The 16,615-nt window shown below is 43.4% G+C and overlaps 1 protein-coding gene across 1 annotated transcript; it reads left to right on the top strand.

Moving 5' to 3' along the window:
- The first annotated feature begins 14,821 nt into the window (after nt 1–14,821).
- LOC132236658 (F-box only protein 31-like) lies at nt 14,822–16,345 on the top strand. Its single transcript, XM_059699743.1, has one exon. The coding sequence runs from the start codon at nt 14,840–14,842 to the stop codon at nt 16,343–16,345; it is 1,506 nt and encodes a 501-aa protein (XP_059555726.1). The 5' UTR covers nt 14,822–14,839.
- Nucleotides 16,346–16,615: the final 270 nt, after the last annotated feature.

Below are 16,615 nucleotides of genomic sequence, written 5' to 3'. Positions count from 1 at the left end.
AATCTCATTTAATACAATTAAGAAAGTGTGCCTTACATAAATGAAAAACAAAATATAAATATCTATTGCTTCCCACAGATTTGATCAAGATAGAATCAGAGCCTAGATTTCTTGAAATAATTCTAAGTCCCTTTCTTCAGGGATGTCTTTCACAGGGAGTATGTTAGGAGCCTTCCCTCTGCCCACAGATGCAGCCAAATGCTAGTCCTGTGAATGGGGGATAGGCCCACTGAGTCACAATCCAGCCTCAATGCCACCTTCATGGTGTTCCGTTCTTCATAGCTGTGGCTCCACCTCAACTTCCTACTGGCAGTGAATCCTCCACTAGACTATATCCCTGCCCTTCCAGGCTGAGGTCCTGATAAACTACCTGAACCTCTCCACCTTCTCTCTCTTGGGGACTGAATGAACCCCAAGCCTTTGTCACCCATTTCTGGATAGATGGCTTTGTATCTCAACTCCAACAAGAGTCAAGTTTGAGTTGACCACACAACTTTAGACAGTGACTATTCATAGCAAGTTATCTTCCTCAACACACACAGTAGTTTATAAATTCCTGGGCTCCATCTGCATCAGCCAGAACTTGCCGTGTAGCCAAAGCCATCTCACTATTGGTGGTGATGAGTTTGTAGTTAGCACAAGAAGATGAGAACCAAGTTTCTGAATTTTACTTCAAGTACAGTGGGGCCTTGACTTACGAGTGTCCCGACTAACGAGTTTTTCGAGATACGAGCCGTCTCTAGCCTGATTTTTTACTTTGAGTTGCGAGCTAAAATTCGAGTTACGAGCCAGCTTCAGATACCCCACCACTAGTTGGCGCAGCGAACGTCACAGTGAACGCCACAACATCAGCCCAGCATCACCTGTCTCACTCTTTCACTTTAAGATTTGACATATGAGTAATTTGAGTCACAAGCTCTGTCACGGAACGAATTAAACTCGTAAATCAAGGCCCCACTGTACTATGATTGATTTGCTAAATGAATTCGGTAAAGTGTCAAATATTTGTAAATTTCTTGCTTCCTTCACTTTTGTGTGAATAGACTCTAAAGTGGTCACCTCATGAAATTTCCTCTTATTGTTCAAGTTCTTGTATAATTCTATTCCATTGAGAGTGGGCAGGATTGTGACTTGCTTCTAAAAATAGACTATGACAAAGATGATGTCATGATTATGGTACATTATGTAAGACTCCGTCTTACTAACAGACTTACTCTAGGGACTCTAAGTGGCCGGCTTTGAAGAGGGAATGTTCAAATTTGGAAAAGGACCTATAGGAGAGACCCACTAGCATGGAACTAGGGGCAGCCTCCATCTGATAGCCAGTGAGAAGATGGAGCCCTCAGTCTCACAACCACAAGAAGCTGACTTCTGCCAACAACAGTGATGGCGAACCTTTTGAGCTCGGCGTGTCAGCATTTTGAAAAACCCTAACTTAATTCTGGTGCTGTGTCACATATAGAAATTTTTTGATATTTGCAACCATAGTAAAACAAAGACTTATATTTTTGATATTTATTTTTTATATATATTTAAATGCCATTTAACAAAGAAAAATCAACCAAAAAAATGAGTTCGTGTGTCATCTCTGACACGCGTGTCATAGGTTCACCATCACTGGCCTACAACCTGAGTGAGCTGGGAGGCAGATCCATCACCACTCAAGCCTCCAGATGAGAAGTGAGACCCAGCTGACACCTCAATTGCAACTTTGCAGAAGACACAGTTAAAACAACTTCTGACCCACAAAAATTGTAAGATAATACATGTGTTGTTTTAAGCAACAATATATAATGAACACAACTTTAATTCAAATAAATACAAAAAACTACAATATACACCTCAGTGAATGATATAGAAGACATTTTAAATCCCTAAACCACCAACAAGGATCGGATAGTTTGTATGGAAATATTAAGCAAAGATATTATATGATAAGTGAACGTTACCTAAGGCAGTTCAAAAAAGGTTGCCAAATAAATGAGGTGGGCTTAAGTGCCCTAGGGGCACTGTAGGAAGGGAGATGACTGGGTCCCAGGAAGAGTTTATGGTGGAAATAGAGCTAGTTCCACAGTTCTGGCAAGACGGATAGGGCTTGCTCTGGCAGAGATGAGGAGTAACACATTTGTGGCTCAAGTACCTCTGTTAGAAAATGGTGAACACACCCTGTTCTATGTAGAATGAAAATGCACTTTTCTATGGGATCAACCATTCTATGGTCCTACAATTATATGATTTTGGCAAGTTATTTTATTATCTCAACCTCAATTCCTGCTGTTGTAATACTGAAATAATTGTATCTTTCTCATTAGGTTGTTTTGAAAGTCAAATGAGGAAAAAGGATTAAAGTTCTTAGTACACGTAAGCATCTGATACATGTTAGCTCTTATTATTACCAACTGGACTGTTAATACTTATTGGAAGAAGAGAGCACATTTTAATAGTGAGCTCTCTTTCCACCAGATCCTTCAGCCAGCTCAGAGGCAAGCGAAGAGTCTCAAACTGGACCATTCCCAAGAAATGGTGCCTTTCAGCCTTCCACTCCTGCTTCCTGACTTGTTAGGTATTTTGTATGACAATGGAGATCCCCTGTACTAAACCATGAGTGACAGAGGCCTATTTCACCTTCTTAACTTGCACCAGGCCCAAAGTAAATCCTCCTGAAGTGGTTTTGGTTTTTGTTTTTGTTTTTTTTAGTGATGATGAGGCCAGCATCTCAGGAGGCTGAGGGGGGTGGAGGGGAGGGGAGACATTTTTCAAAATTCTAGCTTCTATCCTGTGTCCTTTGAAATGTTTTGCTTGAGATTCCAGGATTTATTTTTTTTTAATATATTTTATTGATTTTTTACAGAGAGGAAGGGAGAGAGACAGAGAGTTAGAAACATCGATGAGAGAGAAACATCGATCAGCTGCCTCCTGCACATCTCCTACTGGGGATATGCCCGCAACCCAGGTACATGCCCTTGACCGGAATCGAACCTGGGACCCTTCAGTCCGCGGGCCGACGCTCTATCCACTGAGCCAAACCGGTTTCGGCGAGATTCCAGGATTTAATCCCACCTTGTCCAGCTTCAGGGGACTTTCCAAGCCCAGTTAGTATGGACAGTTCAACTTTTCCCCCCCAACATATCCCTCCCCTACCACTTGCACACTACTCTCTTCTTTTCTTTTAGAATCCACCTTGAGAAATGTTCCTTGTTTGCAAGTGTCTCCACAATAACCAATTGCTATGATCAATAATGACAGCAATAACCCGAGGAAGTCCCATCGATTTGTATTTTTGCAAGCTGCCAACTATCTCCATGGAGAGAGCATGCAACACCTCTATCCTACTAAAACGTCAAATTTAGAATGCATTACATCTATTGGATATTTATAAATACGAGGCATGTGTGAGTCTTTTGGTTAGCTGATGGAATTTACAGATCTTCCCTGTTGTTCAGCGCTGAGACTGGAACAAAAGCCCCCAGGAGTTTACTGGAATATTCCCATATGGTTAGATATTACACATACATTTGGCATCTTGGTATAGTTGAGAAGCAGTGTGTCCTCACACAGACAACTGGCATCTGGCTTGAATACTCAAAAGTAGGGAGGGAAACAGAGATGCCAATAAGAAATCAAAAGAAAAGAGGACATGGAGAATGGCTTTTCTCTCAGCCAAAAGGGAAATGGAAACACTCCAGCTCAGTCAGATGATCAGTTGCCCAAGTCTGAAAATGTAATGTGCCCTCAGGGTACTTTTACCTAAAATTAATCCAGACCGTTGTTTCCTTCAAATAAATAAAACAGATCTGAACAACAAAGGTGATTTATTTTAAGCATCAAAGTCTCTGGGAGGAGGATGTGGTGGAAAAGGCTTGAGTTCCATCTGCATAACTTACCCGCTGTGTCTTTTGGGCAAACTGTGTAACCTCTCTGCACATTGGTTTCCTTGTTTGTAAAATGGGAACAGACACCTACAAGACATCACTGTGATTCCGAACAAGGTCAGGTAATGGATACACTCTTATAAAATGTTAGTATTACTGGCTTTATTGAATCATTCTGTAAGTAAGTAGGGTATACATTATAATTAATTTCAAAATCATTACTAACCACAGTAAACATTTTTGGGGTCTCCCTTCTTCTGGGAACTTGTGTCTCAATTCTCCCCTCCAGCTCCCCCAGACTAGATTTCATCAGTAGTGTGGGAACCACCATGTTAGTATAGCATGAGTTCAGCCTGGTCCCAGATGATTGGGACAATGTTCCTGAGGCTTGGCCATATTCTGGCCCTCAGATATGTGAAATAACCCCCATATTCATATAGCCAATCCCATGTAGCAATTTTTTTTCTCAACCTGTTCAAATTGGGTTTCTGTCACCTACAACAAAAAAGATTTCTAAAATGATATGGGAGACAATAATGATTAGAGCTCCACAGAAATGGAATTTCAAAATGGGGAGAATATCAAAAGGCAAGAAAAGTAATGAATCAGAAATGAGACTACCTAGATGTCTGGTTACAGCTATCGAAATACTAGCATTTGTGACTTACTAGTCATGTGACTGGGCAAATCACAATCTTGACCCTAATGTATAAAATGGAATTGCTTTGAAATGCTCATAACACAAATGTGATCCTATCTCTTATTTCGGCAAATATAGTTAAAACTAACTCAAGAATCCTATTCTGGCTCGGTTTTCCACTTCACCTTCCCCTGCATCAGCTGAGAATCCCAGGAGGCTCAAATAAACCAAAGGGAGGGTCCCCCAACTTTCAATCCAAAGCATGTAAAAAGTGCCATAGGTTGGCATGGCCCCTGGAAAGAGGGGAAAACTGCCAGTAGCACTACTCCCTTGCCAGTAGTGCCAAGCATACACTCGGCTAGTACCTTCCAAAGTCCCTACTGCCCACAGGCTCCATGCCCAGACTGGTACAGATGCCCATTTTGTCCAGACCCACAACCACATCTTTCTTTCCAATCCCAAAGATCACCTCAAAAGTCTGATTGCTTTCCTTTTCAATATCTGGAATTTAAAAAGGGGGCAGGGGAGCGGGTGCTTCTGTTATGCCCAGATTTCAAGAGCCCCCAAAGATCCACCAGGGAGCACCAAATCCGATGCAAAAGCATAGAGTCTTTTATTCAAGCTCACTTGGTCCCCCCCCCCACCCCTGCCTCCCTTACTGGATGCAAGAGAGAGCCCTGAGTCCCAAGAGAACAAAGAACTTATAGGGCTTGGGCGGGGGGGTGGGGTGGGGCCCACTCTGACCACTGATTTGGCCGATTCCGGTTGGTTGAGTGAGGGCCAGGGGCTAGTGACGCAAGGGCAGGGTGCAGTTAGGGTCTGGTTACACAGAGACAGGGGGGTGTTCAGCATACTTTTGTCCTTAGGCTAGTTTCCCCACTTTCCCATTGGCCGAGATAAGGGCAGGCTGAGTAACTGATACATTCTGCGGCTTTTTCTTGGAAGAGGGGTTAAGGACACAGCTATCAGTCCTGTTCTGTCCTTTCACTTCTTCCACTTTTTCCTGTGATTCTGGTGCTACCAGGTACCATCCTTCCTCATCCCACCTCTTCCGCAGAGTAGCTACTTGATCTGTCTTCCTCACTGAAGTGTCTCCACTTCACTTACCCTTCCTACCCACTTCCTGAAGAAAAGGAATTGGAAACTTCTCACGCTGCTCAGAGCTTGTTTCCCTTCTAAGACAATGAGTTCCTTGGGAACTGGGAGAGCATTTTTCTTTTTCTTTTTGTCTAACCATATCCACCATTATTATCACCCAAAACCTAGCAAGTGCCAAACACATATTTCACTCTTAAAAGTGTTCATCAAAAGTAAAACTGCAAGATCTTTACCAAAGAAGAGGATTGGTTTGGCTCTGATGTTCCTCCAGCTACCCACCCCCACATCACGCCATGGTGGGGCTCACTGTTCAAGGGCAGAGGGCAGGCCTCTTGCTGAGGGCAGAGAGGTAAGCTATGCTACCTCCCCTTGCATTTGTTTTTGGCATCAAATTGGAACAAAGAAGCATGAAACAGAGGGAGGAAGTATGGTGGACTGACATGATGAGCAGTGTTTATTTTCATCATGATTTTCCAGAAGAATTAGAAAGGACAATCTGTGCCTCCTTTTTAATAACATTTTGCATTCAGGTTTGACTCTCCATGTACCTATTTTATCCACTACTCTTACCCAGGAAAATTTGTTAACATCTTATCTTTGGCCTTGGTGTCATCACTGTAAGCAAAGAGCTTAAAATAAAAGGTTGGATCATACAGACATTATAGAATCCTTTGGACCTGATATAAAGTTTCCATATCGTTTCACATCCATCAGAAGTGAAAGTTCTGGAGCTATCATATATTCCTGAATATAAACCTGGCTTTTGTCTTCCCTCTAAAACTATTCTTCAGAATGAGAGAAGTACTGTATATGGAAGTCCTAACAAAGTTACTAATAATACAGGGTACTTTCTCAATTGTTTTAGTTTGAACAGCAAAGTAATGTTAACTGAAATTACATCTCACAATGTTTATAGAAGTCACCTGAAATAATTCATTTTTAAAAATGAAATGGGAGGCAGAGAAACCTAATACAGATTTAGCATTATAAGCAGGCTTTTTGAAAATAACTTTATAGCAAATGATTATAATATAGAAATTACAAATAGAATAAAATTTCAGTACCAGCATCATACACAAAATCAAACAATATTATGACTCAAATAGTTAGGTGAAGGTAAATATAATATTGTTTGGAAAACTTTGACAGGTGATTCAAACATTCTTCTAGTGGTTAAAAAGAAAAAAGACTAATAGACTAATGCTTAAGATGTAGGTGTGGTATTATTAGTGAACTTGTTTCATGAAATGTAAGGGTGGAAAAAAAGCATTTCTAAATCATATACTATTTTATATTAATATATTAATTCTAAAATGAATATATTTTTTATTTAAAATATATGTAGGCAACTAATTAATCAGTCACACATTATAGATACAAATTACCTATTTTAGCTAGCCCTAAAAGAGTTTTGTATTCAAGCTGGACACAAAATTTATTTTATTATCTTTTCGTGGAAAAATGGAAAATGGCCCAACACTTTGGGTTCTTTCATATTAATGCATATACAACATATCAAAATTAAGAGATATTTAATTATGTGAGGCAATATACATACATTCATGTATTCCTGAAGGGCAATCAAATGACAGGCTCTAACTACGAATAACCTAAGGATGCCACCACCAAGTTTCTAGCAATGAGAAGTAACTCCTAAAAGAGTCTCAGAAGCAACTTCTCAGTAAGTTTCATCCTATGTGAGAAGCTGCCTGATTTGCTGACCTATCAACTGTCTAGCACATAGCTGGCACTCAATACATATTTGTGAAATTATTGGCTGTCAAATGCCTACATCCTCTCAATTAATTAGTAGTTTAAACTCATATTTCTTACCCACTTTTTTTTAATCCCCTTTTTGAAAATTTCTTAGACTACTGAAACATCAAGTAGCAAAATGGTATAGGCATCTGTTTATGGAGGTCCATTTGACAAATAGGGACACTGATCCCCCGAATAAACACCAATGTAAGGGACTGGCACATAGATATTAATATTCCTTAGTAGGCTCCATTAATTATACTGTTCTCCAACTTGCCCTGCCCCCACACCTTTAATCTTGTTTCTTAATCTCTGACAAGAAGGGTAAAGATAAGAGGTAATTACAACAATGTCAGGGGGAAAGACAGAGAATCTCGCTGCTGAAGAAATAAGCAGGTTAGGCCGGAATGTAATAGGGTTGCACAATAACTGTGTCACAGGGTAGGCTTTTAAAAAGCTCAAACCTTTATGGAACCTGAAGTAACCACCATTCATTTATTTTTATTCCAATAAGTGCTCTGAAGCATCCTCTTCGTTAAAAAGCAAGTAAGACAATAATGCTGGAAAGAGAGAAGGCAGCAGGAAAAAACGGAAGACTAAATATGAGATGGACTGACTCCAGAAAAGAAGCCACAGGCAGGAGTCCACAGGAGCCCAGCAGGGCTGTTGAGCAGAGGGCATTGTGGACACCACCCATTCACAGGGTGGCCAGGATCAGAAATGACTCAACAGCCAGTAACACACACACATGCCTAAGAGGAATATTTCTAATTCACACTGAACAGTTCTTCAGGATTTAAATAGCACCAGAGGCAAAGAGAAGTGAACTTCTAAGGAGAGTGGGGAAGTTTGGGGTGGGCAGGAAACATCACAGAGAGAGCTTTCCAAACACTGCGAGGAATAGCCCGCTCAGGGCTGAGCACCACCTCACTGAGGACCTGAAGGCAGCAGCACAAAAGACATGGAGGCAGGCAAAGATGGGAAGGGAGCAGACACCAAACACAAGAAGTAATTGCCACAAATTATAGACTAGAGGGCAGGGGAAGGGGGTACTAAGGAGTGCTCTGGCCGCTCAATGAGAGGAAAGGATGTCTCCTTTGGGTGGCCTGCGGAGTCCAGAGGTGTGACTCGTCCAGAAAAACAGTGGGGAAACTCCAGATTGGACCACACGCCCTTCCATTTAGTGTTCTGGAAGAAATTTTGAATAATTCTTCAGGTCATTAAAATCCAGGGAAAATTTCAGGGAAACTATCCTACCCAGCACTTTGTAAAACCACTTACCATAAGAATAAACAGTTTGGAGATATTTTTTTAAATGGTAAGAGGCATTTTTAAGTGCTTTTCTCCACTTCCTCTCCTTACTGCCCACACACACACCCCTCCCCCGCCCTGCCCCAAGAACACACACATATTGAACTATAAAAGGGGAGAGGGGGGGTCAGGAATAAAGAGCTTAAACAAATTTTAGTCTTCATAAGCCAACTAAATCTCTAGAGTTGAGAGAAGTAGAGTTGAGATGAAGAAATCTTGGTTCAAGTTCAGATTACTTTTTATTTCAACTGATTAAAAGCTTTGAGAACACTCGTGCTTCAGAAATCATTAAATACAAAGAAAAGGTTCACGTTTAATATACATGCAATAAAACAGAAATTGTCATATTTCTTAGACATGTACCATGACATACTTTTGCCCTAAGGTAAGGAAAGCTAAAATGATGTACACTGCTCCTTTTATTCACTAGCTTGGCACACTAAAAATACATTCTCTGGAAGTTTGCTTTCTCATGAGTACTATTTAAAATCATTAGCATCTGTTACTATATGATCTTAATACAGAATGGAGGTCCTGTGAGGTAAGCATTATTTATTGTTGCATTTTAGTAGCTAGTTGGATACCAATAAGCAGGAAGATCACCTTCCCAAGACAAAAGTCATATTCTAACCTAAGGGTCTATTAGAACCCTAACAGTTTTTCCCTAACAATATTATCAGAACATTCCTCTATTTCCTATCCATCTCCATCAGAACACATGTTTGGGGAGAAATACAAACCCCTCATTTCTTTATCTAGTCACCTTTAGTTTCAATATGTTAACATCAAGTAAAAGTTATGCTGCTTGAAAGAAAGAAAAGTCTGCAAGTTGGAATAATCTGATGAAACAAATAACATTCCCTGTAATTACAAATGATTCTAGCCATTGACTGTGGTTATAAACCCCAAGCTTATATCTGTAGCAGTGACTCATTGCCTTGAATTCTGTTCTCCAAAATTTAGCCTTTCACATCTCTGATATACTTAACCTCTTCTTAAGGAAATTCTCCAAGAAAGTTGGATTAACCCAAGTCAGTTTCATAGTCATACATAATGCAAAATAGCAAGAGACAGATTTCAGTGGTGACCCAAAAGTTCTTTAGAGGAGAAATATGATTGTGAAGATATCCTTCAGTGAATAGCCACTGACATCCTACTACATACATAGGACTGTTATAGGTACACTGGAGATGCAAAGATTAATAAGACCCATTTTTATTAGAGGTTTAAAGACAAGGCCACAAATAGTAACAATGCCCTATTACCCACGATCACCATGCTATCTGGAGTATTTGATGCCCATGAGAAAAAAACTTGAAATCCAATTTACCTGGACTTTTGAAACAGAGGTAGCATGACCTAATAATGTAAGCAAATCAGCTAAGAGTGAGAGGATCTGGGCTCTAAACTCAAACTTGTGCCTACTGAGAGTTGGAGATGAGCTGGTGAACAATGCAGGAAACATTAGAGTGATCCACAGAATGGCATTCCATCCTGCAGATCCAGGAAACAGCCTTCTGAAATTATCCAGAATTGATCAGGCCCTAAGGAGACTGAAACTAACAAGAATTAAAATAAACTGAATGGGAAATTAGAATCCCACTTACCAATTTGCACTGAAAACTCAGGTTTTGCCAATGAACCTGGAATCCTATGGGTCTACTGACCCAAAAGAGAGACTTCATTGAAAAACCAAATTATTCTACTCTGCATTTAAGAGCTAACTTCTAAGAGAGCGAGATTTACCCCACTGGTTAGATATAGCAAACTTCTCCCTCTGCTGGCTCACCATTTTGTGCAGAAAATCCTTGGCCTGGCAATTAAGTACTTCCATGTCTGATGTAGCTTGACTCCAATTTTATCTTTATTCTTTCTCCGATGCCTGCTTGTAACCCCCCCAAAACCAAGCTCCAATCAAAGTCTGCCATTCATTCCTCAGTAAGCCATGATTTCTCATGCCTTCATGCCTTAACAAATGGCTGATAACACCTAGAAAGTTCTTCTCTTCTTCTCTCCTCATATTCAAGACTTGGATCAAGTTCTAGCAACCCCTGATCAGACAGTAATAGAAAAAAATGTGTCCTGTTATCTTCATTAAGGTAACAAATGAAACAATCTTGGCTAGTGTACTGAAGACTGAAGTAGCATCGCCCCTAGTTTGTCTCAAATCCTATTACACTAATAAGAAGAAAGCTGAGCCCTGGCTGGTGTGGTTCAATTGGCTGGAGCATCATCTTGTGCACCAGAAGGTCGTGGTTCGATTCCCAGTCAGGGCACATGCCTAGGTTGTAGGTTTGATCCCAGTCAGGGCGGATATAGGAAGCAAACAATCGATATATCGCTCTCACATCAGTGTTTCTCTCGCTCTCTCTCCCTTCATTCCTTTCTAAAATCAATTTTTAAAAAGAAGAAGATCATGCTGGAGGCAAGCCCAAGGTGCTTCCCCCCCCAAAAAAAAAACCCTTTATAATCCTTTAAAAAAATATCTTTATTGTTGAAAGTATTACATATGTCTGCTTCCCCCCCCCCCCATTTAAACCCCTCCAGCCTGCCCCCACCTGATCCCCACCCCCCAGGCTTTCACCACCTAATTGTCCATGTCCATGGGTTATGCATATTTATTTATTTATTGTCTTGGGTTGCTTACCTCCCCTGCCTTCCCTCTGAGATTCCCCACTCTGTTCAATGCTTCCATGTCTCTGGATCCTCTCTGTTCATCAGTTTATTTTGTTAATTATATTCCACATATGAGGGAAATCATGTGATAATTGTCTTTCTCTGGCTGCTTATTTCTCTCAGCCTGATACTCTCCAGGTCCCTCCATGCTACCTCAAAGGTAAGAGATTGTTCTTTTTTACTGCTGCACGGTGTTCCATGGTATAGATGTACCACAGCTGTTTTAGCCACTCATCCACTGATGGGCACTTAAGCCCAAGGTGCTTTGTAAATACCAGGGAGAGGCACTTGGCAAGTCCTGGTGCTTCACAGGATGCTTCCTGACCAAGATCATGTGCCATTAGTAGGTGAGGCCCAGGACAATGGTAGAGGTTTGGTGGTGAGTGGAGTGGGAGAGCTGTGTAAACAGAACAGTATGGGGAAAAGCTCAGAGATAGTGTAACAGGACAATCAAAGGGTCTGGGCTGCCTGTCTCTACTTGAGCCAATTCAGCAGAAACAGGGTTGAATCATATGAGTGTTTATTATAAATAATAAACTCATATTAAATAAATATGAGTGTTTATTCCTATACTGCCAGCAGCATGGGAGAGCAACAGGTCATCCACAAAAATCTGCTTTGCAGCCCCCTATAAGCCAGCTGCTTATCTGTGGTAAAACAAAGATTACCTGGGGAAGGAGGGATTACAGGCAGGGCGAAGTAGGAGGCTGGGGTGGGACTCCATTCAGGTCCCGGGGGCATACAACTCTTAGCCAGGTCAGAATGTCCTTTCTTGAACCAACACAAGGCAATCATGGTTAACAGAGCACAAGTAATATTTCCCATAACCATAAATAATCCCCCAATATTCTATTTTTTCCCCTCTAACCATAGCAGCAGCCTCTGTCTCTCCTTTGATCTACTGACCTGCCTTTGACCTTCCTACACAGATTTCTTCCTAAAGCAGTGGGTCCCTGGCGCTCTCAGTCCTGGGAGAGAAAAGATGATTGGACCTCTTCACTAGCCAATCAAGCCCTCCTAACTCCATACACCAGCTGCACTCACATTCCTAGGTTCTCCTTGACCAGGGGTCCTCAAACTTTTTAAACAGGGGGCCAGTTCACTGTCCCTCAGACCCTTGGAGGGCCGGACTATAGTTTAAAAAAAAACTATGAACAAATTCCTATGCACACTGCACATATCTTATTTTGAAGTAAAAAAACAAAACGGGAACAAATACAATATTTAAAATGAAGAACAAGTAAAGTTAAATCAGCAAACTTACCAGTATTTCAGTGGGAACTATGGGCCTGCTTTTGGCTAAGGAGATGGTCAATGTCCGGCTCCATGTTTGTCACTGCTGGTCGTAACAAGTGATGCAAGTGTGCATCAGTTAGTCTAGATCTGGTTGGAGATTTCAGATGTTTCATTCCGGAAAAAGTCTGTTCACAGAAAGTGCTGCCAAAGATGGCGCACATTCCACACATGCGCACTGCGGCGGGGACAAGTCGGCTGCTAAGCAACAGGCAGCTGCGGCAACAACACCCCGCGGGCCGGATAAATGTTTTCAGCGGGCCGTAGTTTGAGGACCCCTGTCCTTGACCCACCAGACACCCATGTACCCTTGGAGACCGTCCCTCAAAATCCCATCAATACAGGATCCTAAAAGAAGAGTCTTTACACCCATTACCCAGTTATATACCAATAATAGTATAGGGCTATTCTTCAAAGGAGGGATTGAGAATATTTTAGTGTCTAAATGATGGAAGTCAGTGTCTGTGGCAGATGGAATTTACACCTCTCTATCAAATAAACCACCCTAAATGCCTATTCCTGACAAAAGGCAAAGCAAATTCCTTCCAGGGCACTGGGAGGACCCTCCAAAGGTGAGAGTGTTTCTCTGGTAGGAATCCAGAAAAGCGGAGCGAAGGGATCTAGCTGCTTTCAACATGAGAATGGAAGCCTGTCTGAATGGGCAGGGCCAGTCTCAGCCCATAGGAATATTCTGTTCATAGTGGGCAGATCCTGTGAACTTTTTTTTGAGGGCATCCATTCACCCAAGGAACTAGCAAGGTTAGTCACTTGAAAGTGAAGAACTGAGGTCAACTGAAAGTGAAGAACTCAAGTCCATCCTTGCTCACATGTAGGAGCCCATTCCTACCAGGGGCCTGAGAGATTTGGCAGAGGCTGGGTGAAGGCTGAGCATAGAAGAGATTTCCCTTATGGAGTTCAAGGTCAAGTCAACCTACAGTCAATAGCTCTGTTCTAAACTATAACAAAATACCACTCAACACTCAGTAGGATGGTTATATTTAAAAAAAAAAAATTTCATGAGAATTTTTAAAAATTGGACCTGTTAACGTAAAAACAAACAAACAAACAAACAAAAAACCATTGAAACCTGTAAAGAATTTTGTGAGTTTATTTGAGCCAAACTGTCGACATATGCCAGGAAGCAGAACCTCAACGAATTGAGATAGTGCTCCGGAGAATGGCAGGGTTACATCCGTATTTATACAGATTTAAGAGGTGGGATTAAGCGAAGCGGGGAACCTCTGTGATAGGATAAAAAGTAAAATGATGGACACATACTTAGGTGGGTGCAGGAACAATTAACATGATGATGAAGGAATTTGTGGCATCTGTCCTGGGACCCAGCACACCTGGCTGTGCGCCAGGGGCTCCATAAAAAGGGAAGTCACAAGTTACCCAGACATCCCAAGGACATGTTATCATAGATGCAAAGAGACAGATAGGCTCAGTTACGGTAAAGGTTGACCTTATCAGTGAAGATAACTGCTTTTAGTTAAGGTTTAATTTCAGACCATCCTTTGTGGTTACTTTAGGTCTGCAAAACTGCCATGCAGGCCTCTCCTAAGCTTGTCAGGTCAGCATGTGGCCCCTTTCGTCCACAGACCCCTCGTACATTGCTGGTGGAAATGTAAAATAGCGGGGCCACGTTGGAAAACGAGATGGCCCAGATGGCCCAGAAGCTCCAGCTCTAGGTACATACCCCAAAGAAATGGGAACATGTTCACACAAAAAACTTGTACACAATGTTCATAGCAGCGTTATTCGTAAGAGCCTCAAACCGGAAACAACCCAAATACTCATCAACTGATGAATGGGTAAACAAAATGTGGTATACCCATACACTAGAATATAGCATACATAAAACTTTAAAATGTTATGCTAAGTGAAAGAAGCCAGTCACAAAAGACCAGATATTAGCACTGCATTTATGTGAAATGTTCCCCCCCACTCCCCCCCATAGGCAGATCCCTGGAGACATATCCATACAGAAAGCAGATTAGTGACTGCCTGGGGCTAGGGCGAGAGGACAGGGAGGGGGCACTGGGAAAGGGAGGCGACTGTTTAATGGGTATGGGTTTAAAGTCCTGCAATTGGCTCCTCTCTGGGGGGGCGTGGCTAGGCCCTGGGGGCGTGGCTGGATTCCGGGGCGGGACACAGAGGCCGTGCTATTGAGGCTATTACTCCTGGAGGCATGGAGGAGTGTGCTTGCCTCTGCGGTGCGGGCTCTTCACGGGGATGTTGGTGTCGTCAGAAGCGCCAGCGCCCAGCTGCGATGGCAGCAGCCGACGGCAAGCCGGCCCCGGCCCCCGGAGAAAAGCAAGTCGAGGCGGACGCAGCAGCGCGGTGCTGTGCGGGGAGTGGAGGAATCGCAAGCCCCATGCCGCCCCCGCACTGCTCGCTGCAGGACCTGCCGGTGGAGATGCTGGTGGAGATCTTCGCCTCGCTTCCGGGCACCGACCTGCCCAGCCTGGCCCAGGCCTGCACCAAATTCCACCGCATCCTGCACACCGACAGCATCTGGAGACGGCGCTGCCGGGAGGAGTTTGGCGTTCCTGAAACCTTGCAGAACCTGGCGATGATCGGTATGTCTTATCGAGAAGTCTATGCGAACCTGTTCCACCCATACAGACACATTTTGGGATTGTGGCAGCAAGATAATAGCTATAGAACACTGCTGAATGTCGTGGTGGACGGCTTCTGCATTACGGGTTGGACGTACGGGCCTTCCCTTAACACCCATGTGGACGGCCCAATGCAATTCAAGCCCGCGTTCAGAATTCGCCTGACGGAAAGGAAATCAGCCGCGCTGGAGTGCCTGGAAGGCCTCCACCGCAGGCCCCACAACCACCACATGCAGATTCGGAAGGACAGGTTCAGCTTCCAGTGCGACAAGACAGACCACCGAACGGATTCACCCACGCGGCTTAGGGGAGAATGGGGGCTGGTGCTGGTGCAGGAGGACAGACAGATGTGTGACTGGCTGACCTACCGCCGCCTCTACCTCCCGCCACGCCACCCGGACGACCTCATCAGGCCAGGCCTCTTCCAAGGCAAATACCAGAGCTTCAGACTAAAGAAGATTGCCATGCTCAGCTTCCATGGGAAGTATGCCAGGGTCACGAAGATCATGGGAGAGTCCATCGTGATGTTAGAGATCCACCTCAAGCGCCGCATCCAGCTGCGGGATGGCGAGATCTTCCGCAACTTCAACGAGCTCTCCCGCGTGGTCCAGGAGATTGACCAGCAGGTGACCCGGGAGCAGCAGCAAGAAAACGGGACTGAGGAAAGCGAGGGCCATGGCTGGCAGAGCCCTGCCCAGCCCCGCGGCGGGGAGTCCGGGGCTGCAGCTTCAGAAGAGCAGCTTGTCCCGTTTGTTCTGCCTGCGAACGTGCTCTCAATAGAACAGAACTACCCCCGAACCTGCAGGATGTGTTTCTATGGCGTGGACACTGTTTCTGTTACCAGACATGGCTTCGCCTCCACCAGGCGCCTCCCTGGAGTCTTCATCCTGTTCGATGAGAACCACTTCGGGTTCATCTGCCTGGAGCTGAAATACTTCATCCTGTTCGGCAGAGTCCAGGACACCTTCCAGAATGTGGAGGCACCATCCCCGCAGGCCTTCCTGGAGATGCTCTGGAACATTCAGTCCGGTCCGGGAGGAGCAGCTGGCATGCACTTTGAAGATTTGACCTTCTGACCAGGTTACCCACCTTTGTTGGTTTGTTTTTTGTTTTGGTTTTTTTTTAATATATTTTATTGATTTTTTACAGAGAGAGATAGAGAGTTAGAAACATCATCGATGAGAGAGAAACATCAATCAGCTGCCTCCTGCACACCCCCTACTGGGGATGTGCCCGCAATCAAGATACATGCCCTTGACCGGAATCGAACCTGGGACCTTTCAGTCCGCAGGCCCAGGCTCTATCCATCGAGCCAAACCGGCTAGGGCTTTGTTTGTTTTTTTAAT

Source organism: Myotis daubentonii, chromosome 6, assembly GCF_963259705.1.
Source record: "Myotis daubentonii chromosome 6, mMyoDau2.1, whole genome shotgun sequence".
In the NCBI taxonomy this organism is placed as follows: Eukaryota; Metazoa; Chordata; class Mammalia; order Chiroptera; family Vespertilionidae; genus Myotis; species Myotis daubentonii.
This window is presented reverse-complemented; position numbering and strand designations above follow the sequence as displayed.

Bases quoted from the DNA above. Each gene is read 5' to 3' on its own strand.
- LOC132236658 (XM_059699743.1), top strand. From the start codon at position 14,840: ATGGAGGAGTGTGCTTGCCTCTGCGGTGCGGGCTCTTCACGGGGATGT.